This window comes from Falco peregrinus, chromosome 4 (assembly GCF_023634155.1).
Source record: "Falco peregrinus isolate bFalPer1 chromosome 4, bFalPer1.pri, whole genome shotgun sequence".
Taxonomy (NCBI): domain Eukaryota; kingdom Metazoa; phylum Chordata; class Aves; order Falconiformes; family Falconidae; genus Falco; species Falco peregrinus.
Genome location: NC_073724.1, coordinates 8,166,229 through 8,192,693, shown reverse-complemented (window position 1 = coordinate 8,192,693; position 26,465 = coordinate 8,166,229). Strand labels below are relative to the sequence as shown.

At 47.5% G+C, this 26,465-nt stretch overlaps 1 protein-coding gene across 5 annotated transcripts in view; it reads right to left on the bottom strand.

Annotated features, from left to right (window-relative positions):
* Positions 1-4,008: 4,008 nt before the first annotated feature.
* ILDR2 (immunoglobulin like domain containing receptor 2) overlaps positions 4,009-26,465 on the bottom strand; it is a 36,514-nt gene continuing 14,057 nt past the window's right edge. For 2 of the 5 annotated variants that reach the window (XM_055802128.1, XM_027784611.2), the window contains exons 4-10: positions 20,200-20,256; positions 15,319-15,465; positions 14,397-14,573; positions 9,163-9,279; positions 7,187-7,397; positions 5,586-6,273; positions 4,009-4,745 (exon numbers count right to left, since the gene is read on the bottom strand). In XM_055802128.1, coding sequence (XP_055658103.1) covers positions 4,710-4,745; positions 5,586-6,273; positions 7,187-7,397; positions 9,163-9,279; positions 14,397-14,573; positions 15,319-15,465; positions 20,200-20,256 — 1,433 coding nt within the window. In that variant the 3' untranslated portion in view covers positions 4,009-4,709. The remainder of the gene's footprint in view (positions 4,746-5,585; positions 6,274-7,186; positions 7,398-9,162; positions 9,280-14,396; positions 14,574-15,318; positions 15,466-20,199; positions 20,257-26,465) is intronic. The other 3 variants (XM_055802127.1, XM_055802126.1, XM_055802129.1) reach the window with 3 other exon arrangements.

Sequence of the window (26,465 nt, the reverse complement as noted above, 5' to 3'; positions counted from 1 at the left end):
CTGAGGATATTCACACCGAAGCTACTCACTGGAATCTTTAGAATGTACTTTAAAGGAATAATGGGATTGCTGAGAAGTCATTACCATTGGGGTATTTATTTTCCCATTCCATTACGTCAAAACTTTTTTCAGTAGCCCAGATCACATTTTTGACAGCACAGCCAAATTTACTGCTAATGCTTGATCCTGCATCATCTCTGTTGTCTTCTTAGCAAGTCACTGTTGTGATGCTTCATTTTAAGGCCAGAAAATCATCCACGTCCTTGACATGACCCAGACATCCATATCCTGTATGAAAAGGATTTTAATTTTATGCCAGCAATAAAAATTGATCACTGGCAAATTTATAATTTGACACCCCGTAAAAACCAGAATAACCAGGCTCATTATTTTCCAGTGCCAGCATTCTGCAAGTGTTGTGAAAGATGGCACAGACACAAACCATTACTTCTTTTCTGAAGCAAGAGGCTCCTCTCAGCCTCTCCACCTGCCTATGGCCCCCTGCTCCCCTCTGCTGCAAGTCACGGGTCATTAGGGTTGTGCAGCTACAGAGACAGAAGCCCTACTCTACGTCACCCCTCACTTTTTGTTTTGGTCCATTTGGTGCTGCAGCAGACACATTTCTAACGGGAAAAATAAAGATGGCATGAGGACAGACACTAGCAGTAACTGAAAATTCCTTCAGATTTGTATAAGGAGATAGAAAATCTAAAATTTTAGAGCAAGGTGGAGCTGACTGACAGGTGCTGCCCATATCTGACTTCAGGGAATTAACAGCTGCTCTTTTTTTTGGAACCTGAGATTTTTATAATCTGATATAACTCATAGAATCACTAGTCATAAAATCTTCAATACTTTTCCAAGTACTTGGATTCAAAAGAAACGCTGGAGTTCTTATGAACAGTTGTTTCTACCATTAAAATAGTTTTCTTACGAGAAATAGCTTGCAAGTACTTACTCATAAGCTAGATACAATGGCAACTTCTCACACGTAGTGTACAAACGCCCTGAAGTACCAGCATTGAGCAAACAAAACTGACTGAAATACATGAGGGGAAGGCTTGTATTTTTAATACACACGACTCATTCCCGAGGGCTTGATTAACTCGACTACAGCGACTGAGATAAGGGGCAGGCAAAACTGAAATGAGGAAGAGATGGTGGCACTCTGGCTTTCAGCATGATTTAAAAGACATATAGGTATGCAGAGACTGTGAAATCGATGTTTTGGCCCCTTTCTGACACAGCTATTGTTGCAGATGCACTTTCACATTTCTATGCAAAATGTTTCCTGCGTCTGCTGGGTGTCTGATAGAAAAGACAGCAGGCAAAACTCCCATGAAATTCATAGCATAGGGGTTCCCACGGTCTTCAGACCAACCAAACATCAACATTTCTTGCTGCTAGTATTGTCGTATGTCAGGGATGAAATGTTTCATTTAAAATTCAATGTTGTGTAGCCCTGTACACTTCTCAAGGCCATCAAGACTTCAGATGGCACCGACCTGCCCACCTCTTGTGAACTATGCTGTGATTTTCCTAGGAACATACAATAAAGATGAGCAAAGAGGAAAATACATAAAATCTTGTCTCTCCAGCCAAATACAAGTAGATGTAGTTGGCATGCAGCTGGCAAATGTAGTTTCTAAGCTGCTCTCCCTATTTGAAAAATCACGGCAGCCAGGCCCCCAGTGACTGGAAAAGGGAAAACATCACACCCATTTTCAAAAAGGGTAAAAAGGAGGACCATGGGATCTACTGACCAATCAGCCTCACCTCCATGCCCACCAAGATCATGCAACAGATCCTCCAGGAAGCTGCGTGGAGGCGTATGGATGGCAGGCAGGGGATGAGACAGCCAGCACAGCTACACAAAGGGCAAATCCTGCCTGACCACCTGGAGGCCTTCAATGATGTAGTGACTGTGCTGGTGCTAAGGGGAAGAGCAATTGATGTCATCTACTGTGACTTCTGTAAGGCCTTTGACGCAGTCCCACCCAAACATCCTTGTCTCTACATGTGAATCTGATGGGTGGCTATTGGAGGGATAAGGAATTGGCTGGATGGCTGCATCCGGAGAGTTGCAGACACCGGCTCTACATCCAAATGGACATCAGGAACAAGCGGTGTCCCTCAAGGGTCTGTATTAAGACTGATACTGTTCAGTCTTTTATTAACGACATAGAAAGTGGGACTGAGCACACCCTCAGCAAGTTTGTGGGTGACGCCAAGCTGAGCGGTGCAGTTGATTCATTTTTTTAAGGGATGCCACACGGAGGGACCCTGACAGGCTGGAGGAGTGGGCCCATGTGAACCTCATGAGGCTCAACAAGGCCAGGTGCAAGGTCCTGCATGCAACTCGGGGCAATTCCCAGTATTCATACAGGCTGGGGGATAAAGGGATCGAGAGCAGCCCTGATAAAAACTGGACATGAGCTGGCAATGTGCGCTTGCAGCCCAGAAAGCCAAGCATATCCTGGGCTGCATCAGAGGCACCGCCAGCAGGTCAAGGGAGGTGGTTCTTTTCCCCTACTCTGTTCTCCTGAGACCCCACCCAGAGGGACACCAGCACAAGAATAACACGGACCTTCTTGAGCAGGTCCAGAGGAGGCCCACAAAAATGATCAGAGGGCTGGAACGCCTCTTCCATGAGGAAAGGCTGAGAGCGCTGGGGTTCAGCCTGGAGAAGAGAAAGCTCCAGGGAAACCTTACTGCAGCCTTTCCAGTACTTAGGAGGGGGCTTCTAAGAAAGATGGAGACTTTTTACCAGGGGCCATGGTTTTAAACTAAAAGAGGGTAGATGTAGGTCAGATGTAAGGAAGAAACTCTTTATTATGAGGGTGGTGAGACACTGGAACAGGTTGCCCAGAGAGGCTGTGGATGCCCCATCCCTGGAAATGTTCAAAGTGAGGCTGGATAGAGCTTTGAGCAACCTGGGCTAGTGAAGGTGTCCTTGCCTATGGCAGGGGTTGGAATTAGATGATCTTTTTAAGGTCCCTTCCTGCACAAACCATTTTGTGATTCCATGATTGTATGCCCCTCCAGGGTAAAACCTTCTCTGTCCAGAAAGACTCAGGACTGGGATTTCCAAAACTCCAGTCATCACCAGAGGAGCGTGGGAGGAGAAGAAAGCCATCTTCCTTTCATCAGTTCACCTTCCAGCATGAAAACTGCACCGTCATCCATATCTATTCCTCTTCCCTGACCATTCCTGGTGATCTAGCAAAGGAGTAATACGGAAATTAATCTATCATTTTTATGCAGAACTGAAGTGATGTTCAAAAATGTCGTGTTCAACACCATATTGCCAGAGTGAGCACCTGAGGCCAGACCCCCTCCCAGATTTCCAGAGATGGCATTTCAGAGGCTGACCACGTGCATAACACAACAGGGCACTAAGTTGTTTCCAGGCGCAATAGGGATCAAGATACTGGACCTTTAAATGTTCCCATCATCTTCCTTCACATTATTTTAGCAGCTAAAAATTAAAGAAATGACTGCATTATACCCTATGAAAACCAGAATGTCAGGCTTCCAAATGGTGTGAGGCACTCACTTCTAAATTTAGCTGTTCCTGAGACAACAGCCACTAAAACCATGTCACGACTGAAGTGAATGAGATGGTTGTACGTGAAAACTGTGACTTTCAAAGCTTGTGTTCATCCAGTGTTAATTCTTTTCCCATTGCTGTTACTGCTGTCTTTGGCGTCTGGGAACAATGACCAGAAAGGAGTAATACCAGTAGCACAGAATGAAGATCTGCAGCTGCCCTCTCACTGAGACTTCCCCATTTTTGCTTCTTTAAAACAAAAAGGCCACTCACTATGCAGAGATGTCTGGTGGTGCTGGAAGCAGAGCACCACCAAGGCTAGAGCACTGCTTATGGTAGGGTGTAGTAGATATTCTAGCTTGAAGCTCTACAGGGTCATAGCTCAGCTGCAAGGAAATGCAACTGTATCCAAACAAATCACAGTTGGGGATGGGGGGAAAAAACACATCATGCTCTCATCACAATAAAAGCTACTTTGATCCACTTTCAAAACAATACATCAATCTCACCTGCGACTCTCCTCACACAATGAACAGAACTAAATATATTGAACAAACCAGCCCATAATTGTCTCTCTCTCTGTTCAGCCCCTGCCAAACTAACACCTCATCAGTCCTTTTCTATAGTGTCTGAAAGGATGTAGATTTTCTTTCACGATTTAGGACCCACTCAGCTGGAGGCAGTCTGCAGCTGTAAGAAGGCCTCCTCCCAGCATGGGGATGGTACAGAAAAGGCTGCAAGTGTAAGTATGGAGACAATTTTGATGCAAACAGAGAACTGAGGAGACAGAGAGCAACAGGTACGCACACAGGCCTCTCTCTGCACGTGAGACAGGGGGAGAGGCACAAAGGCAGCCTTGCTTGTAGTTCAGGGCGGCCGGGACAGTCGGGATGTAGCTGCCTTCCAGCACAGAGCTGAAAGCACTGGAAAACAGGGTGCCAAAGAGAGCCCTGGCCTAGTTTTCCTGGCAGACTCCCAGAGCCTCTGAGATCGAGCGCTGTTCATGGGAGTCTGCCTCTTACAAAAGCCTCTGCTCCCCCGATGAAACAAACAATTGAGTCCACGGCTAACGGCTGCAAAGTTTCACGGAGGCTTGTCTTGCTTGTTGCTCTGTATTTTTTCCACTGCAGCCCATCAACATGACATGTCCACAACAACGTCAAACAACAAGGGACATCCTCGTTGGGAAATCGTTCTGAGAGAAAAGAGAGAAGATTAATGTCAACAGGAGAGCGCCCATGGAACGGACAAAGAAACAGACATAGCTTTGACAGAGACAGAACCAAACAGCAACAGCTTTGTCCACTCACACCCCATTCCTCTCTCACACATGGCACATAAGCTCAAACAGCCAAGCTGCTCTAACGACAAGGTCTCCCTCATGGAGCAGACTTCAGCCAGCTCCCTCCCCTTCCCCAGCAGCCATCAGTCCTCACCAGCCCAGACCGTGGCAGGATGTTTTGCACTTGCTGGTGTGCTGTGAGGAGTGCCTTTGGCATGCACAGCCCCTACACGGGCCCACAGGCACACACCCACAGGAGTCTCTGATCCCACCTCTTTCAGAAAGATGAAGTCTCCTGCACCATTACCTAGCCCTGTCCCAGTCCAGAAGAACAGAGCCTCTCAACCCCTCCTTAACAAGGATCAGGGCCGAAGCAATGCCCTGTAACTTCCGTAAGCCCTGGGTAAGTTCCCTTCCCTACCATGATCCTCTGAAACCCTAGATAAACTCCCGCTCCCTTGGATCACCAGGCCACAGGTGCCAAAAACATCCCTCGCCTCCTCAGTCCCAGGCACATCTGGCTATCCCATCCACCACGAAGTCCTGTGTGGGAGCTATTTCCCTTTCTGGCCACCTACACCTGGTGACTGCCGTCTTCCCACAGGGACTCCCCTTAGCTGGGGTTCCCTACACTGGAACGCCAGGCTCTGCCCTCCTGGAAAGCCCCCTTGCCCATAAACTCTGGTGAGTAACCCTTGCCAGATGGCTCCGCACTCAGCCTATTTGGATCAGGAGCACTAGACATGGTCTCACTGCTTTCTTGGCGTCCTTTTTCCTCTTCTTGTCAGAGGCGTTGAGGTAGGCCTGCTCCCTGGCCCTGTACGAAGGGCCTCGGCTCAGCTCCCTCTCGCTGTACGGGGGCAGGGTGTCCTCCTCTTCCTCCTGCTGAGGCGGTGGTGGCTGCTGCGACTGCTGCTGCGACTTCTCGGCTTTGTAGGTAGAGGGTGGTGACCAGGCATAGTACGTTCCCCCTCCTCTCTGGCTGGGCTGTGAGCTCAGCTTTGAGGGGGTCTCACTGCAGTCACCGCTCTCATCGTAGCTCCGGGATTTCCTCTCCAAGACGCTGCTGAGGTAGGAGTGATCGTATTTCTGGCTCCCTCCAGGCGTCCGGCTCACCAGCCTGGGCAGGTGCTTCTCCTCATGGGCCCGTCTCCGGGGTGGGCTGTATGACCAGCCCCGATCCGAGTCCGTCAGCGGCTCTCGGTTCCCTCTGCTACGCTTGGTGTAGTACTCCTCCATGGAGCTGTCCTGGTGAGGCAGCCCTCCGCCACGGCCACCATGTGACTCTGACCGCTCGAAACGCCGAGTTTCCTGGCTGTCTGCCCGCCGGGGCCGCTGGCTGTAGGACTCCGCAAAGGCAGCCAGCTCATCCATAGAAACGGCCGGCACTCCCACAGAGAAACTCTTACGAGACAACATCTCGGACTTGGATCTCTGCTGGCTGTAGGAGGGAAGAGGTAGCGTTAGAGGGCAGGATCCAGCTGCACTCGTCCCTCAGCTGCCTTCACAGACAATGGAGGGAAACACGCACTCATGTGGCATGAATCATCTAACCTGTTTTCATCATCTTCTGTAGGAAGAGATGTATCATATCCTCAAAATCCCCACTTCTCTCTGCTGGCTGTGCAGGCAGCTTAGTGTGGATAGCTCGGACTCTACATGTCTCATGTTACCCGAGATTTACCCCAGAGTGCACCTCCCTTGTGCTCCAGTATGCAGCACTGGACTTGTTTGTCCTTGGCCCCAGAGCTTGTAGGTGTATGTCCTGCTGGGAAAAACCAAGAACTCGACTACAGAAGTTCACAGCAGGGCCACTTTGAAGCAGGTTTAAAAAGAGCGAGCTGGCACAACAGCCCAGTACTGAGGGAAGGAAACCCCTGCCATTGCTTTCGGGAGACTGGGCTGCTGGTATGTGATATCTCTCTTCTAGGCACCAGAGTGCCAGTCCTTTAGGCCTGGAGTACAGGTCTTGCTGCTCCAAAGCACTAGGGTGTGATTCCTAATGAAGCGCGCCAGCACTGGGAAGTGCTAGAGGGATCAGGTACACATCTCACGAGAGCACTGTGGGAAAGGTGGCTTGGTTTCCCATTGGTCTAGCTCTTACGTCCCACCTGGAATGGGGCTGGTACCTGGCTTTGCCTAGCTGGGTAGGCTTCTGCAGGCCCGTGGCAATCAGATTCATTCCAACCTCATCGAATGACATCTCCAGGTTCCATGTTTCCCTCCAAACCCTCTGTCCTGCTAAGCAGAACCAGAGCAGTGGGAAACGGAGAAGAGCTACCAGTCCATCTGTTCCTTCTCTTTTCTTTACTACTTTGCCAGATATAGCTGCCTCCCAACATGGCACTCCTCACCTGTGCCAGAAAGTGTCCCGCTCATCTCTGTAGTCGGAAACAGCCTGTGATCTTGACGTGCTGCCGCTACCTATCACTCCTGCCCAGTACTCAGCGTCGCCGTCCAGGTCCCCCGCAGGAGGCAGAGGTTTCCGTCGCACCTGGCGGTAGGGCTGCCGGAAGTTCAGGTCCTCTTCGTGCAAAGAGCTGAGTTCAGAGACGGTGTTGTTATCTGCAGGGTTGCAGGAAAGAAATGAGATAGGCATCACCTGACAGCACGTGTGTGAGAGGGGAGGAGAGGACAGGAAGGCTGCAGCTTATTCCGAAAGCAGCTGAGCTGCCCTCTGTTAGAAAAAAAAATCAAAATGGAATCCAAGGCCCTTCAAACCCTTGACTGATCCTGCCCAAGGCTCCTGGAGCTCAGTTTGGACAGAGCTGCCGTTAGACCTACAGGTCTTCTGAACCAGTAGCTGGCAGCCAGCTGGGATATTCTAAAGTATTGCAAATGACATCAGATGCCCGTGTTCCAGATAACCGAGTTCAGCCTTCCTGCAGAAATCCCCCCTCAGCCCTGCCTCAGTAACACATGTGAGCTCTCCACCCTCACAAGGTGGGCACGGAGCTTGGTGGAACATCACCACAGCAGTTGTGTACCTCCCCCTTTCCTGGTGTGAGACAGGCTGGCTCTAGGTTTGGCCTGACTTGCCCAGCTAAAACAAAACCAACCCCCTCAAAAAAAGATTAAGAAAAAAGCAAGAGACTGTCTGAATCACTGTCAGTCTCTACCCCGTCAAGCACGTTGACATCTGGAGGCCTGACATACCAATCTGGAGAGGTCTTTTTATAGTAAATCTTGTAGGTGGAGAAGACAGTGTGCTCAGCAGCGACTGTTTTAGAAGTATATATAATTTGTTAGTTATGCCTAATCTGTACAGAGCTTTGATGTAGTGCCATTCCCTAAAGTCCTTACCTTCGCTGATTTGCAGGACCTCCTGCGTCTGTTTTAAATGAGCCTCCACCAGTGCCTAATGTGGGTTAGCTCTGCACGACTCAGCTGCTGCCCAGAGGAACCAAGCCCCTAGCCTGCTGCTGTCTTCTCCACAGAACTGGTAGACAAAGAGCAGCACTGCCAGACCTCCTCACGCACACGCCTCATCCGGCCACTGCACCTCTGCCTCCTAATGTGGAAAGATCCTCACTTGGGTTTCTATTCTGACACCCGTTAAGTGCAGCCTCAGCCTGTATTTATGGAAATAAAGCTTGCAAGAGGCTACTGGAAGACAGTGAGGAGTTCCACACAGCAAGCTCAGTTACGAGTTTGCATCATGTCCCTACTGACCACCCTCCTCCCCTTCACCTGCAGCTGTCCCACTGCCAAGCCATCAGAAGATGCATGTACTGCCTCTGATCTTATGTTGACCAGTGTCACAAAATCTGACAATCTCCTGGTTTCTTGGATCTTTCTTACAGTCCCTGCTCCTTCTGCTGGGCAGCAGCCACTCCAAACTACCTTTCTGCATTCTTCAAACCACACTGGGGTCACTGCAGTCCACAAAACACACTTCCAATAAAATCATCATCCTCCTATTTTGCCATGCTGGGAATTTACAGGCACCACACCGTAAGACATAGACAAATTGTGAAGACAATATCCCAGCTATTGTCACACCACAGACTGCATAAGGCATGAGTACAGACTTGGCTTTTCAGATGTTGATGATCCAAAAGTTTAATTACCCGAGCAGACAATTTTCATGAGCATTTGAGTATCCCTCACCTTGTTTGCTCTAAGGATGATTAGGTAAGTAGTAGATCTTTAAAATCTGTACATACCTGTAGATGCCTAAAATCTAGACTTTTATCTGCCCCAAGTACCATATCCCGGACATCGTACCTTAGGGGCTGGCTCTAAGGCAAAGCCACTGAACTTTTAACTACGAATCTGCAGTCTTTATCAGTCAATGGGAAAAAAAAAATAAACCATGCTTGTTCCTCACATCGTTCTCGCATCCTCCTGGCTGGGTCAAACTGAGCCAGTTCTTTCTCGACATAGTACAGCACCTTCATGGAGTCCCTTTCCTTGTCAGTCTGGATCCTGTACCCTTTGCGCACTGCTAATGATAAAAGAAAAGCATTAGAAGAAAACACACTGAAGTCCAAGGAGACTTTCTGTCACTACTGCTTCTGTAGCTGAGCTCACGTCTGCAGGCAGGTAGGCCGCATCTTCCGAAACGGAGTGACTCAGTCCTTGCTTCAGAAGAAATTTGTCTATAACGTGGGATGTGAAGTTGTGAGCAGCTGCATCATTTATAAAGTTTGCAGTAACAGCAAAAATGGTTTGGAAATGCCCAATCTGTACAACCAAATGCATCAAGTGGTGTCATTGCCACAAGTGATTTCACCTCCCACAGAGGATAGCAGAGAGAAAAGTAGCACTCATTTCTCCTTCCTCAGCACTACAGAAAGGATTCGTCATGGTATGGGAGAAGCAGTCACATATCAGGCTTCCTCTAGCTCCCAGTCTGCAGGGCGAAGCAGGTGGCTGAGCATTTGGGAGCTGTCACTCCGCAGGACCACTCCACCCTCCCATCCCTATGAATTCTGCTCACACAGGTTGAAGAGCGTGTGGTAGAAGGAAACACAGCAAGTCCCACAGAGCACATCACGCTGCTTTGAGATTTATACCAAATCCAATGACGGGGCCAATCAGGTCACTGGGCAACTGTGAAACTGCCTGCTCTGGCATTTTTTTACATGCTTTGTTTTACAGAAAAGGTAAGTCTTCCACATACATTAAGTGCCTGACTCCTGGGATTCCTTCATTTGCAAGGGAAGCTTTTTTGGCATTTCCACATTCCTGTGTGTAGAAAAAAAAAACCCCTACACACCTGGAGCCACAGCAGCTCTTAACTCTGGCAGGCTGGTTTCCTGCACACTTCACCTGCTAACCCTGTGAACAGTCCGATTACCTCCAGGCAGGCCTATAGTCACCAAGCAGAGAACTCCACCTATGCAGACTTTGACGACAATAAGGCTTTTATAGCAGATTATTTAAGAAAGGTCTCAGCCTAGTGCTATTTTAAGAGCGACAGAAATACAGGTCTAAGTACAAAAGAGGACTACAACCCTCAGATTCAGCCTCATTAGAGAATTGTGTGAGGACAATTCACTTAGCACTACAAAATGGAACTTGTCTGCCTTTGCATGGGGCTAATATGTTCCCTTGTGTGAATACTGCAGTGCTGCATGAATACTCCTCTTGTGGCACGGACAGTGGTTTTAAGCCAACCTGTTCTTTCTGTTTTATCCCACACCCTGATAGCTCAAGCTACTAACATATGGGTTTGGTAGTACGTTGCATAGTATGCAGAGTGTGGGCTGAAGAAGGACTTGGCAGAGGTATTCTTAGGCACCTTCTGTCCTAAACTGCTGTGCGTGTGTCTGTGCGCTATTAAATAACCATGCTCTGCTTCAGAAACGGCCGTGCCATCAAAATGGGTAGAATGTTTCCTGTAATAATCCCGCAAGTTGCTTCAGGAGGAAAGTGCTCTGCTGTGGACTTTGACTGTGCACACGTAAGGTAAGTAACTACATCTGGAAATAATACCTTGTGTATCTGTACTTGGGAAAGGTATTAGATGTTAAAACATAGTACGGGTCTGTCAGGGTCCTGCTTTCAGTGTGTCTCCAGATAGCTTAGCTGACAGCAGTCTGGAGTTCCACTGTGTTTTATTACCCCCACAAATACATACGCTTTGACTGCAAACGCACACAGTGATTTACAGAACACCAGGAGCCCTGCCTCTGCCTTCCAAAATGGAAGACCACCACGAGTCCTGAAGCGAGGCGGCTGCTGCGAAGCGGGGCTGGACTGACTGGCCTCCGAAGTGGTGACTCCTGCTGCACTGCTCAAGCAACGGCAAGGTGAGCTCTCCACCTCACCTCACCACCATGGCTGACCTCTTGTCTGGTACCTTGCCAGGAAAGAGGCCTCTCACTATTCCTTCTTCTGATGTGTCTACTAGGAGCTCAGCTAAGCTGCGACCTCATTTATACACAGGGCAGCAAACAACCATCAGCTGGAAATGACTCTGACCTACTAATAACCTTTGGGGAACTCAAAACAGGAGCTTCCAAACTCTGTCTCCCCAGAGCCACTACTCATGCTAAGGCTGTGCCAAGTATCTATTTGGGCAACATCTATCGCTCCTGGAACTGATGGAGAATTAGCTAGGCTTCATGCTAGCTTCATGCTCGACTGCCTATTGCAGCTGTGTATCAAAAGGCAAATGAATTTCTTGGTTAATTCTGTAAGCATCTAGAAAGTAACGCTGGATTTAAATCTGCAAACATGACAGTGAACAGCTCATTAAAAGTATTTTCCATTATAGATGAAGCATATTTTGTCTCCACATTTATTTATTAAATAATTCTTGCAATGATACTGAATGTTCAACTTATTAAATCTCTTCATTATTCCTTCATGCAAGAACCAAAGATATCATTGCTTCCTTCTCACACCCTCCTTCATCCATAAGCTGCTATAACCCTTTACTACGGTCTGAATATTTTTAGGCCCATCTTAATTATAAGGGAATAAAGATGCAGAGGTGTTAACCACTTGTCCAGACCCATTCACTGAAGTTAAAGGAAATGGAACATTCTTCCCTGTTGGAATTTTCTTCTCCTGAACAGTTCATAAATTTCTAATGTTTAATTTGTGTTTAACTAGACACTTTTTATTCTTCTGTGGGTGGAACTAAGTCAGCCAAAACTGTAAGCTGTTTCTCTCCCCAGAAAGGACAGCACTACTATCTTTTTTCATACCAGTGCGGTTAGGAAGTAAATGATGTCTCATCCTTATACACTTTCCACATTAAAGGTCTGGAGTCCAGTTCTCAAACCAAAAGCTTCCCTATGCACATAGTTTAAGGAATCTGTGCAAGATTCTCAATCTATGCAAGATACGCAAGATCCAGGTAACCACTGCATCCTAACAATGTATGGGCAAGACTCTTCTAAATAAGAGAGGTGGAAGGTTTTGGGTTTTTTTCCCTGTTCAGCCCTAAGTTTAGGATGGAGTTCCTAGGCTTCGCTGGAGCTCTGTTACATGGCTTTTATGTAACCCTAGACATATTTTCTAAATATCCTCATCCCTGAGTTTGCTCACTAGATCACCTCACAGGGTCATTTATAAGCACAGAAACTATCTAGGGCAAAAGCTGTCCTTTTTAGCCTGGCAGCCAGGATTACAGAATTCTCTGTCTCTGTCTCCCAGCCCTTCTAATCCCATTTTTTTAAATAAACTTGACAGGAAGGTTGAAGTCTCAAAGTTTCAGATCAGACCTATGCTGGCTTCGTGGAGGACACAGAGACCGTAATTAGTGCTCTTTCTGAGAAAAGGCTTCCATTATAAACTCAACCATTACCTGTTTTGTTTAGCTTGCTGTCTGGCCAACCAGCAAACAAGGAGCTTTGGAACAACCACGTAATGTTTTCTCTTCCACAATCTGTAATTAGGGGATATTCTGGCATTGTCAAGGACCTTAAGAGAAAAGTAACAGGGGGCAGGGTATTACCCTTCCTTAGTTCCACAGTTCAAGGAAGACTTTGAACAACAGGTGCATGATCCAGACTAAGCGTTTGTCCTTATTGCAAAAAATATTTAAATATTTAAATATTAAGCCTAAGAACCTCTGTTGTCTTGCCACAAGTTAAAACTCTGTAATAATGGTTTTATCTGCAATAATGGTTTTATCTGCAACATGTACTATTTCCTGTCAAGTCCCGAGCTGAGAGATTAAATTCAGCTAGCTAATTTGGATTATGTAATAAATGCATCTTTCTGTGTAATGAACACGGGATGTTAAGAGCTGTTCAATTTGGTTACTAAACACATCCGCAGTTTTTCATTCTGCATTTGTGCTCTGCTAGTAACATATAGCAGAGACGAGATCGGGGCTGTGATCTGACTTTAAAAAGTCCCTGGAGCTGCCACGGGCAACACCATGCTCTACATGCAGTGACATTTTTCACAGGAGAAAAAAATTAAGCACTGGGGTGTCATTTTTCATTTTCTGACAAAGGTTTTTGAATTGGGTATGTTCTACTTTGAGTCAAGTGACTGATTTATTTCCTATTTCAAAATGCTCCATTCCAAAGCTCTGTTTTGATTTCAATGAGGGAAAAAAAAGTATGATTGTGGAAGGAAAAGACTTTCTGTAGTTCCAGAAAGGTTAATATACTCACTGGGGCAGTGGAAGGATGTGTTGTAGGGTTGTTCCAAAAGCTCAGTTATTTGATTACGCTACCAGACTTGTCTTTTCAGAAGTGCCTTATCAACACGTAGCCATAAGCCAATTTAACAACTGATAATCGGTGTGGTGCTTTGAAATCAGACACATCGTTGGATCAGTGGCAAACATCCTGTGTCAGAATGGTGACTCTACATGGCGACAGTCACTTCTGCTGCAGTGTGCTTGAATTCAGACAGCCACTCTGATTCCTGGAATGCTAGCATGTGGCTAAATAGCTACCCTCTTTTTCCTTGATGGCAACTTCCTTTGCAGCGGGAGAAGTGACCCTCACCAAGATAGAGTCATCACACTGATACTCTATGTCTGACATTGATCTACAACTCCTTTCTAGTTAGAAGGCTTTTATCACTCACGTTTCACAAATGCAAAGGCTGAACAAAAAAAGTGACCTACTGACTTCTGTAAGGGAGGGGAGGGGATCCAGTCCCAAACACTTTTGGGCAGAAACGCCGAGGGAGCACGTCCCTGTGCCCAAAATGCCACAGGGCCGGTAAAACACGTGGCAGCAAAAACTGCTGCCAGAGGGCAAGCAGTGCCCTACGGAGGGCAGGAAGAACAATTTACTGAGAGCAGCTTGCAAGGCATCAGCTCTAAGGGGAAAACGGCTACTGCCTCTGCTCCCCTGAAATCATCTTGACCCTTTTGTCCTCTGCAAGTCAATGTCTGCAGCAGCATGAACTTGGCCTCCCATTCCCTGCAGACCTAATTAGGCACCCACAAACTGACAATGTGCTGATGGCCCTAGAGAAGTTGGACCATGTGGCCCTAAGGGATGCAAATGTTATTGTCAGAGCCAAGATTAAAATGCAGTTTCTCTCTGTTTCTTCTGTTCATATCACTCCAACAGTGACAACCGCTCCTCCCTTTCCGAGCCCTCTGCCCAACGGAAGGTTGTGCCTGGCACCACAAATTACCATTTTGGCTTCCTGCGCTGGAGTCACTTGGGGCCAAGGGAGGGGGGTGCGACTTATCCATCAGCACAGCAGGAGACGGGACACCAGCTACGGGAACGCTGGGGATGTAGTATGCACCTGGCATGGAAGAGACTGGAGGAGGGTACCCAGCTTTTGCTGCTTTGCCTGCTACATACACTGAAAAAAGAAAAAGAACTGCAGTCAGCATCACACCAGACCCCCACAGACCCCCACGGCACATGGCCGAAACCTCCAAATCACCAACAGTGGTGAGAACCCAGCGGGAGACAACTGGACAAATGAAATTACAAGGACCAATCTGAATTTCTCTAAGCCTCAAAGGGCCCTGAGGGGAGTTTTAAAAATGCACACGACAGGTCAGATGAACACTGCAAGGTGCCCGGCAATTGAAAGATATTCAGGGTGTTACAGCCAGCATTACCGCTGCCATGAGTTAGTGGCAGTTCAGCTTTAAAAACAACTGATTCAAGCAGCCGGGATAAGGCTCACGAAACTTGACAGATCTGCCTGAGCCTGACCAGGAACCTTGCTGGGTTGTAAGGATTTTGCACTGTTGTAGAGAGCAGCTGCTTTGCATTGCCGGGAAGAAACCTCCCAGGATGCTCTTAGCTCTGACCTGTAACATTCACTGACACAACAACCAGAACTTTGGAAGGGGAGAGTGACACTTCGGAGAAGCAGGCACAGCTGCCAAGGCAGGGAGGGCTCAGGGAATTACATTTGTAATTAACTTTGAGCGCTCAACCATTGAGCAATAGGTCAGATGCTTCACTCCCTAAGAACCAGTTCTTTCGTCAAGCAAACTGCTTAGGGCAAAGGAAGCAGATTCTCCTCCTGTTCTGCCAGGGAGCAGAAGTAGCACAGCAGCAGATTTGTGCCAGGCTTGGACAGGGTCACTCACGCGCCCGGGGACAGCAGCAGGACTCAGGACAGCAGGGGCAGCGGACGTAACAGCAGCAGCTGTGTGGGCAGCACTGGCACCAGCAGATCCCCACCAGGAGGAAGAACAGGAATGCCCCCAGGATCACCAGGCCCACAAAGACCCACTCTGGAAAACAAGGGGAGAAGGGGAGATACTTACAGGACTGCACATTGCTGTGGAAGGGAGCATCAGCAACATCCTCCCAGGGGAGAGCATAGGGGCAAAACAGACAGGTGAATAACAGAAGTGGACTCCTTGCGGGTCTAGGACTACATCCCACTCTGTATCAATGCAGAAATGGCACATGACAATGAGAAATGGAGCTTCTTGTGACATCTCTGGCTGACTGAAATGCGAGCAGCACAGAGGCAGGAGCTCTGGCTCCCCAGCACAGAAACCCTCAACCCACAACAGACCTGTATGAAAGCCACCGGACATGCCCCATTAGCATTTGGATCTCATCAGACTCATTCTTCCTGGCCATGTTCATGCCCTGCTTATGTGTTTGTTCCCTACCCACATTCTAGTTTTAATGGGACAAACGATGGTGAAAAGCACGCTATAAATAGCCCAGTAAATGAGCCAGGCCTGCCCCTTCACAACTAGGCCCACGCATGCAATTATTCTTTTGAATGTGCTGAACGAACATCCTATTAAGGCGCTGCAGCCAGCCAGGAAACCTAATAACCACTTTTTTTCTTCCCCCCCCTGCTGAAGCCTTGGATGATGTCTGCCAGGCCCCAAAAAGGAGCGGCTGAAAAACACTCTGCAAGTGAAAGCACAGAAGAGCTGGTCCAGAATGGGAAGGGGAGTGAGAAACGGTTTCTCAAACTTTGCTGCTGGGAAATCTGCAGCACCAGCAGCCACAGCGGGAGCAGGTGCCCAGCCCATGCTGGGGCAGCTCCCAGCTCTGCAGGGGATTGCAAACACAGGGCATTCCCTGGATGAAGGGAATGACCAGTGAACACATCCACGCCAAGAAACTGCAAGACTCTGAATGTATAGGATACATATAGAATGTGTAAGGGGAGACCTTATAGCAGCCTTCCAGTACCTAAAGGGTACTTGCCTACAAGAAAGCTGGAGAGGCACTTAAGGGCATGTAGTGAGTGACAGGACAAGGGGGAATGATTTTAAACTGAAAGAAGGCAGATTTAGGTCAGATATAAGGAAGAAATTCTTTACTGAGGGTGGCGAGACACTGGCACAGGTTGCCCAGAGCAGCTGTGGCTGCCCCATCCCTGGCAGTGCTCAGGGCCAGGCTGGACGGGGCTTGGAGCAACCCGGTCTAGTGGAAGGCGTCCCTGGCCCTGGCAGGGCGTGGAACGAGATGATCTTCATGGTCCCTTCCAACCCAAACCATTCTATATGATGATTCTATGACACAGGAGGCCTGGAGTTGGTTTTACATCAGAGATATGCACCAACCTATCTACAAGTCAGAATGCTGGTGGGGAAAGACAACTCCAGATCTTCCCAGGTGGTTATTCAATCACCTTGGAAAGATGGTAAGCAAGCAAAGAAAGAAGTGGCGGGGGCTGCTCAGCACTGGGGTAGGGCAGCAGACCACTGCCTCTGAACAGAAGTCCAGTGTTCATTAAGGGGTCTCCTGGTATGTTATTATTTAAGATGAAGATGTAGTGATCCAAGGATTGCAATGCGAGTACAGAATCACACTGGAAAAGTGGTGCAACTCTCACACTAAGCTGGAAAGTCAAGGAAAAATGTTCCACTTGGAACAATCAAAACAAGTTTTTTCTGTTTTCTTTATACAATGCAAAAATAAGAAGCGTCATTTTTGATTCATCCACAGCACTGTTTGAACAGCAGTAAAACTCACTGCTTTGCTGGAGTCTTCCTTAACTCTTTTACAAATAATTCCCTTTCTTTCATGCCATTTTTAATCTAGAACTTAAAATCTCCTTTAAAAATCATCACTGAAACATCTGGCATTTACAAATCAAAACACTTCACTTCAGAAGTGTCAAGTGAAATATTTTACATTTTTTGAATATTTTATTTCTTTTTTGGCTGAAACATGAACTTCATTTAAATTTGCAGCTCATTTCGGTTCTTGTGGATTAGTTTGGGGTTTTTTGGTGAAGTTACTATATGCTGAGAAAAATTCAGCTAATGGCCAAGGAAAAACTAGGGGGAAGCATTCACAAATGGAAAAGTAAGAGCTGAGAGGAGATTACTGATACAGTTCCTCAAGTGCTGGTTCTAGGAGCTATCTTATTTAGTATTTTCATGAACAACCTTGAAAACAGAAAATAAGAATGTGTTAATGTATCTTGAGGGTAAGAGGTAGGAGGTGGCGTCACTAAAGATGAAGACTGGGGTGTGTTATAGAAAGGGCCAGCTGTCCTTGGGCCTAGAGTAAGAAACATGAAATGCAGCAATATACTGAATTTCAAGGTATGCAGCAATGCTTTCAGGGTCACATGTTCAAAGATTAAGAACAATTTCTGTTTTGAACAGAACTTCATTAGTTGACAACAACTGAAAAACAGGATAAATGATCCAGTATGCTATTATGCTATTCCATCATTGGGCAACTGTAACCACCTATGCAATACAGCCACAAAAATGGCAAATGTAATCCTATACCAAATAAAGATGACATTTCCAGTAACGTTAAGGCAATATTAATGCTATCACACAAGGCCTCCATGTAACTTCATCTGAAGTTACTGATGGTATGCAGCTCTGGCCATGTTTGTAGAAGAAAAGATGGATTCAGATTGGAGCTCATGCAAAACGTGGATATGAGGGGATGAAGGGACTCGATAGGTCTGCCTTGCTGCAGGAGCGCTGAAGCTTGCTGCGTTAGTCTATTAAAAAGAAGGCTGAGAGCAGACCTAGCTGCTGCCTATAAATATGCTAGGAGGATGAATGCTAGCAGAAAAAGCAGGTATTATAGTTAAAAGGTCTTACATAAATGGGCGTAAACAGGCCACAAGTAACGTAGATGGAAGCTAGAAGCTGCATATCAAAGAAAGTGATCCAATGGGAGAAAGAATACTCTTAAACTTGCTAAGCTTACAGAAAGGATGAAATCACATAGCGCTCAGGATAGCAAGCAGGAGAGCGAGCCAGATTACCCTTTCCAGTCCCATACTGCCTAATCTGTGCCAATCCAAGCAGGGCAACAGCTCAGTGACTTTTTCTTTTGCCGTGTTCTCATCTCGTTCTCTATGACCATCACTGATAGACGGAAGGTGGTGAAATAGTATCAAATGACAGAAGCGGCCAGCCACAGCTACGCAATGAAGCTCAGGTGTCAGATCTCCAGAGCTATTAGTGAACAGTTCACAACCACTCCATAGGATAAAAGCCTGGTAAAGGGGAAAAAGGCAAACAGCAAGTCCACTCTAAGTGTATCTGTAGTCTTTGAACAAGTTTGAGGAGTACGAAAGGTCAGGTTAATACGTACATTGCACATTGCAAGGTAGTCACTCAGCACCAGGCGTGGATGTTTGAAATCAGTGTCCCACTCACAGGGACCAATGAATCAGGAAGGATTTTACTTCACAGAAAGCTAGACCATTTGCTTCTCTGATGAGGTTAAGAAAATGGCAAAAGAGTCTGCTGGCTCCTCCTTCACGCACAAAATGGGATACAACTAGTTGCACATACAACTGTGTAACCCTGAGATTCAAATGACTACCAGGCTGAAATGCTGCATGTCCTCACTGTCTGGAAACTACTGTTTCGTGCTTGCAGCAGCAGCTGCTTTTGTTTACTCAGGTAACAGGCAATGCCAACAGCTGAAAAGTGATTTGCCACTGCCTTTTACACTTCCTTGTTGTTTATACCCATGCAGGGAGAGTACCAGAAAGCTACCTGGCCAACACAGAGAATTTAATACCCATTCAATAAAACTGTAAATAGTGGCAGGGGGAAAAAAGCGTTAGGCAGCAGAGAATAATTTTTTGTCTGTGCTGAAAAACCAATCACTCTCCTGCCACGCTGAACTTCCAGGGAGCTTTGGCTTATACTGGAGGTGGAGGAGCGTCTGCCTTCTCCATTTGCATCTCTGGGACAGACTTGAAAATAGCTTCACACATTTATGTGCAGTTACATTTTTGCACAAACATGTGAAACGCTCCTTGGGCACCGCCAGGGGATGCTCAGATGACTCAAGGGCTAAACGTTCTCACACCTCCTCCCTTTCAAGGACAATCTGTTGCAGGGTCTCCGTTTCCTCTGCAAGGAGTGCCAGTACTGGTAGCTCTCATTACTTTGGCTAGCAAGGGATTTGTCATGGGCACAGAGCTTTCGTGTCTGGTCCAGCCACCTGGTGTTACCTAGATAATGCCCTGACCATGCAGCACAAGAGGGACTGTGCCACTGATGGGTTGCTAAGCAGTGCTCTATTTCTAGCACCTCCTGTGCTACCATCTGTGGTGATGGCTATAACGGTACCCGTGGGACAGGGTCTGGGGAGTGGTACTGCATGAGTAGCTGACGTACAAAAGCATAGGGTCACATGAGGCTGCCAAGGTCTTGCATGCTGGAGCAGCGTTACCTTTGTGCTAGCAGGGAGAGAGCAGAGATCTTGATATAAAACCACCCCTCAACAGCGCTGGCATTCTTGCTGTCACACTGATCCTAGCATGACATCTGCCATCCCTGTATGTTGGCTCTCAGCATGGCCATTCCTCCCCCAAGTCCCAGCATCAGCTCTCTCAGATCTCAACCCAACACACTCTCCCACTAAGCGACAGGCTCTTCTCTTTTTATTATGAGATAAAACACACATATAGAGTGAAATGTAACCACATAAAGATGCTTCAGAAAAATAAACAGACAAGATGACAGAGGACTGGATGACTGAAGGGTGAAATGACTGAATACCTGGCATAATCTCCACAGCAAAACTGGGCAAGAGATCAGCAAGCAGCCCTGTCCTGCCTAGAAAAGACAGAAGGAGGAGAACAAGGAGATAGGTTACTGCAGGAAAAACACACTCCCCAGCCCCTGCCTTAGCCTCCAGTCCCCTTCCTCATCAGCCCACTTGCACTCTGTTAAGTGAACTCCTATCAACCATAGGTGTCATCTTGCTCGATGCCTGGTGTCTGCCTCTGCACTTCTGCCATTTCTGTGTCCTTGCATTTTATCTTTATCAGCAGAACTGGGGGGGAAAGAATCTGGAACAGAGCTTCTCCAATCTAGGCACAAAATGACAAGAAGAGGGAGGTCCCTTTAGTGTGGTTACACAGCAACACCTTTCTGGAGTTATGCTCTACACATGCAAAAAGCTCCTGGAAATGCACAACATCCCTCAAAGAGAAGGACTTTGTTTACTTTCAAGAATGTACTGATGTAGTTTGGATGGATGTGAAACATCTTTAACCCAAGGCCCTTGACAAGTCAGCCACATGCATCCAACTCCTGTGGGTGGTGCTCTCTGTGTGAGGCTCTGCAACCGCAGAGACAGCTCTGGGAAAGGAGTCTTGAAGCATGCCTGTGAGTATGTGCTATTTATTTCAAGATGCACAAGCAACTTGGTGAGATTGTGTGATATAAGGCCAACTCTCAAGCAAAGCAAACCAACCAGGGAAGGATTTCTTGTAGAAATTTGTGGAGTCACTTTGCAAAAAGAAAAGAAAAAAAAATAAAGCAAGTCAACTTCTAATTTGTAACTGAATACAACAAATCCAAGCCCAAAGGCAGCTTGGTGCCTATTTGTTTTGGCACTGAATGTCTGGCATATTTCAGTGATATCCTGCACAGTGTTCAGCTATAACTCACACAACCTGTGCACTGGCAGAACACCCCTATGTGCAGCTACGCTGCGTACTCTTTTATATAGCACCAGGATCATGCTAGGTTTTTTAAAGACATGCATAGGGTAGGAAAGCTGCACGCTGAAGACATACATTGTGGATATAACATAACAGAAGCAGCTAGGGGTAAGCCAGTGCAAAAGTGGTAGAAAGCTACCTTTGACCTCCCCACATGCCCTTCAGATCCTGCACTAAGTAGCACTCAGACACAATGATGAACTGGATCCCAAGTTCCTTGCCTCTAGTCTTTCCTTGAAGTGTATTTTAATCACATTCCCACTGTCCGTTTTTTCTCAGTGCTTCAGCAGAGGTTCTGTAGAGATCAAAAATCCACAAGGATGCCTGCTGGGGCCATAACAAACACACTCTGAATGCAGGCAGTGCTTTGCAACCAGTTGCAACTCATCAAAGCTGTCTACTACTCACAGTAACGCCATCATGACGAGGTGCTCCTGAAGCCTTAGCAAAAGGTACAACGGTGGTCCTTCAGGTAACTGTTCCTCATTTACCACTTTGAAATTCAACTCTTTGCCATCAGTCTACTGCAACATTTTCATCCACATACACAATTTCATTACATTCTTTGCACTTTGCATTCCTTTTTCTGGAAGGATCAAGTGTCCAAACTGCTCACAACTACCTTGTTATGGGAAAGTGCTCATGTATGCTTTCTGCTCACAAGATACAGGCACATACATAACTTATGCGTGGCTTAGGTCTTGGGTGCCACAAGTAGGCTCCAAACACATGCACCAAATGTATGCCTTCGTCATAGTACGCTAGATTTACATTGTGCCACGTGCATATGCCATATTTTCACAGCACACGCAAAAAATATGAATTCTTTCACAGGCCTCTGTGTGTGTGTATATGTGAGCAATGTACATGTGAACCACACACACACTGAACATATGAGCAGACACAGGCATGTAGCTTGCCTCCCACATGTTATTAACTCTGCACAAGCCCACATGCAGCCCTAGTCTGAGAGCAGACGCCAACAGACAAATAGCTCCAGGTATATGCAGATTTAGGGCTGAGATCTGTAACACCTATCAAGACCAGCAGCTCCATTTCACATCTAAATAGGTGCCTGCGTTATTTTGAACCTACCCAAAGAGCCTCAGTCCCTGCTAGTGCCGGTTCTTAAGGTGCCTCCTGATCCCCAGGAGGACACACATGTTCAAGCAGGAAGAAGCACCTAAATATGTCATTTATGTCAAAACACCATTTGACAAAAATGTCAAAAATAACAGTGCTTGAGACCTTGGTTAACTCATTACAAAGACAACCGAAGTAGTTCCTCTGTGCTACCTATGAGCAGCAACTATTTCCCTGCTTGTGCAACCTCACTTGGCTCTGCTGAGTATCTGCTTGGGGAATTTGGTCGCCCTAGGGCTTGCACAACCCTGGAGGCCCCAGAGCCACCTGCAGGGGATGCACAAAGCCCGAAAGGGCCCAAGGCAGCAGCAAACCCCGCCACAGCTCAGCTTGAACTCTGCTGCCTTGACTAGCCCAGCTGACAGCTAGTAAGCACAAAGCCTGCCTCTGCACTGCCACGCCCCCAGCACCTTTCATCACACCCCAGCTCTGGCCCCTCCCCATCCTGGGCCAAATTAATTCACTGATAATGCTTCCCCGCACCGAGTGCTTCCCTCTTAGTGAGTGCAACCAACAGGCCGGGGCTGCTGCCATGGCTGCCCTGCGGTTGCCACGGCAACGGGAGGCTCCCACCACTGCCCCTCATTGAAGGCGACTTTCCTCCTGCCGCTGCTGCCAGCAACAAGTGGTGCAAAAGCACTGCCTGCCCTGTGCACCCCCGGCCCGGGCACAGGCGCACCCCAAAGCCCGGCGGTAGCTGGCAGGGGGGAGCCCAGGGTGGCACGGCAGTGGGTGGCACAGTGCCCGAAGGTGCGGCAGGGAGGGCAGCGTTTCAGCGAGCAAGGTCTCCTTTTGGACCCGTGGCTGAAACGCCAGCCAGGAGGCTGCCACAGCATCCGTGGCCGGTGCCCTCCCAGCTCTCTACACCCAGGCTGCCTCTTCCATGGGCGTTAAGCTCACCTCACTTCTCTTGCTTTTTTTTTTCCAGGACACTTTTAAGGTGGAGGGCTGGGGTACATTGGCAGGGAGAAAACAATTTAGTAAAACATCCTGCTGAGAGACCTTCTGGCCACGTCACATCTGCACGGCAACTCTGCCCACCTGAGAAAGAGAACTACAGCAGCCCAGGACGTGGCTGGGCACGGCTGCCAAGTCACTGTGCCCCCCCACCCGCAAGGGCTACGTGTCCTCTGTGCCAGCTTACCGCCGATCCCCAGCAGACACCCCCAGGGGAAAGAGGGCATAGACGATGGCCCCCTTTTCCATGGTTGTCCCAGGCAAGCTCTGTTGGAGCTAGGAGCTTGTCCTCATTCCAGTATGGATCTGGGACACGCTCCCATCTCTATTCGCACCGTGCTGTTGCAGGGCTTTACCCACCCACAGCAGCCTCTCAGCAGCCCCCCCGCACACCCCAGGCCCCAGCCAGCCCTGAAGTGCGAGGAAGCCCGCAAGCCCCCAGCCTGCACTGGTGGAGCGCAGCAGTAGAGAGCAGGAGGAGCAATGGGAGATGAAAAGCTGAGGGGGTTGGAGAGCAGCTCCATGAGTTTCAGAGATACAGAAGAGGTGAGCGAGGACAGGATTTAACACCCAGGAGGCAGGCGGGTGGCAGAGTGAGAGAGTAAATAGCAGCAGATCAGGGAGGACCTGAAGTCAAGCAGACAATTAGCAGAGAGTCTGCAGAGGAGAGACACAAAAATAATTAGGGTAAGTGGTGCAGCTGAAAGGAAATGATGACATGAATAAAGTAGGCGCAGGTGCAGTCAGGGACATGGCAACTGGGTAAGTACAGAAACATGGTAAAATACTGGCAATCGCATAAATGTGATAAATATTGGGTAAATATGGGAATAACTGCTGAATTAGTTTCCCTGTTGAGGGCTGCCTCCAGAGTCATACTCCACAGCCATACAATGGGACCATGGGAGGCAGCAGCTACAGAGGGAACTATTACTTCCTCATGGGCAAAAAAATTTGCAGAGCCGTCATGCCAAGAGGCCCCTGGCAAGTGACACTGCCCCGAGGGGAGGCTAGAAAGCACAGGCAAGGAAGCGTGGCCCTTGTAAATTAGATACTTTTCCAAGGAAGCTGCTGCGAGATTTACTGGGAGACCATGAGTCTGCAGTGAGTTCCTCTGTGCTCCCTCTGCTTGGAGCAAACTTTATCCTTTCTTCCCATCCTTCCCTTCAATTGGAGGGAGAAACAGCAGCAGCCCTTCTTGGAGATCAAAGTTTTAGCAGGCAACAAAGACCTCCAAGGAGGCTGTTGCCATGGCTACTTTAGTAAGGGAGGTCTTATAATCGCCAGTTTCCTTTGTAAGCAGCATGTGGCTGTCGCTGGCAAATAAGGAGGAAAAGAGGGGTAAAAACACCTTGGCAACAAGTAGCACTTCTAAATGGCGTGAAATAGGTAACCAGGAGTAGACTGGGGTAGGGTGAGGGGGACTGGACCCAGATTACAAAGGTGGCACAGGGCAGCAGCACCTAGCAAGGACAGGATGAGCATGTCAGCAGTGGGAGGATACGAGCAGCCTTCCTGGAGCAGCCTTCCTGGCATCAGCACCTTTCCTGGATTTTCAAAGGGAGGGCTCCTGTGCCAATCACTTCTTCACCTGCTGGCCCTACCCACCTTTGGCCACCAAGATGCAGCTCAAGGTCAGAGAGCCCTCGAAGTGAAGTTGCTTACAGACACCTCCCCAGCTGAGATCTGGCCCTCTCATCTCCAACACATGGCCAACAGCACTGACACCTCTGCCAACCACTGTGACCAAGTACTGGCTCAGATGCTACTGGCAGCTTGTCAGTGAAACAGAGCAAAATCCTAAAACCATCGTCTTGTAAGGGAAAATTCTGCCAAGAACTTCTCTGTCTCCGAAACCACATCAACTTGTATAATACAGTCTCTCCTGGCACACAAGAGACTCAAAACCTGGCTATGCTATATTTATACCAGCTATTGAGTCACTTTGCTGAGTAAGAACTGTCTTATTAGCATTGCACACCATACACATGTCCCAGTAGAGATTCTTACCCTCCCTGAAAGCCAACACATGCCTCCATTAGTACATTCATTACGGTGCAATATGCATCTACATTCTTTGCTACCTGTCGGCATTAGACTTGGTAGATTTTGGGTTTAGGCTGTATTAGTATTGGCTGGTAATACAAACTACTACCAAAGATGTCAGTTTAACAACGTTAAATGCTAGCTGACTTTGGAAATTAACAAAAACTTCAAACGCTAATTGTTGTTGTTTAAAGCGTAACAACAGTAGGAGCCAGAGCTTCTAAAATATTAATTATAAAATAATATTTCACTAATATATAATTTATGTAGCATTAGCTGCTGAACTGGATGGGAAAAAAAACAGGCAATAGATGTCTTAGCAAAGCACGTGGATCACTAACCAAAGTATCAATCCAACAACTGAGATTAGTGGATCACTTTCCTGCCTCTTCCAGGAACTTGACATGTTCTTAGGAATGCAGCCACCACTTCATGAAGCATGTCCAAGCTATGTAAAATCTTGTAATGTAAACATTGCCAAGCTTGCACAGACCTACACATTTCAGGGTAGCCAGCTGTGCCCAGCTATACCAGCTTGGGAAAGGAGCAGTATAGCTGCTTTCACAGGACCCTGCAACTGATTAGTAAATTCTGGCTCTCGAAAAGGCATACTGGGTTATACACAATCCCATGCAATTAAGCTAGACTGCTTCCTGATGTCAGCTGGGTCATGTGATGCTAAGATGGGCTATCCGCAGCCACTGCCTGTACTTCTAATTCAAAGGTTACTCCAGGCACCCTGCATCCACAGCACCGGTACAACTGCAGTTCCCTTCAACAAAGGCTGCAATGAATGACTTTACTGAAGCCGACCGACATTCTCGTATAAAAAGCAGTGCACAGGGACTATGAATAACAGTTTGATTAATAGCACTGTCTGTGTTTCAAGAAGCAGGACACTCAGCTGCTAGCTACTAAGACAGTAGCTTTTAAGACTTTCTTAAATTCAGCCTTTTTGAGTCAATCACATTCGTTCTAAAAACCAAAAATGTGTGAAGTTGCAAATGGCTTCACTAGTCCAGTTGTAATGTCAGCAAAGGGTTCTACATTTCTAGTAAACAAATCAGTGCAGAGAGCATCACGTTACTCCTGTTGTGGAGTTGCTAAGCTTAGTCCTGCTACAGCAGAAGCAGAGTTCATACAGTTTCCAGCATGCTAGACCCCATCTGG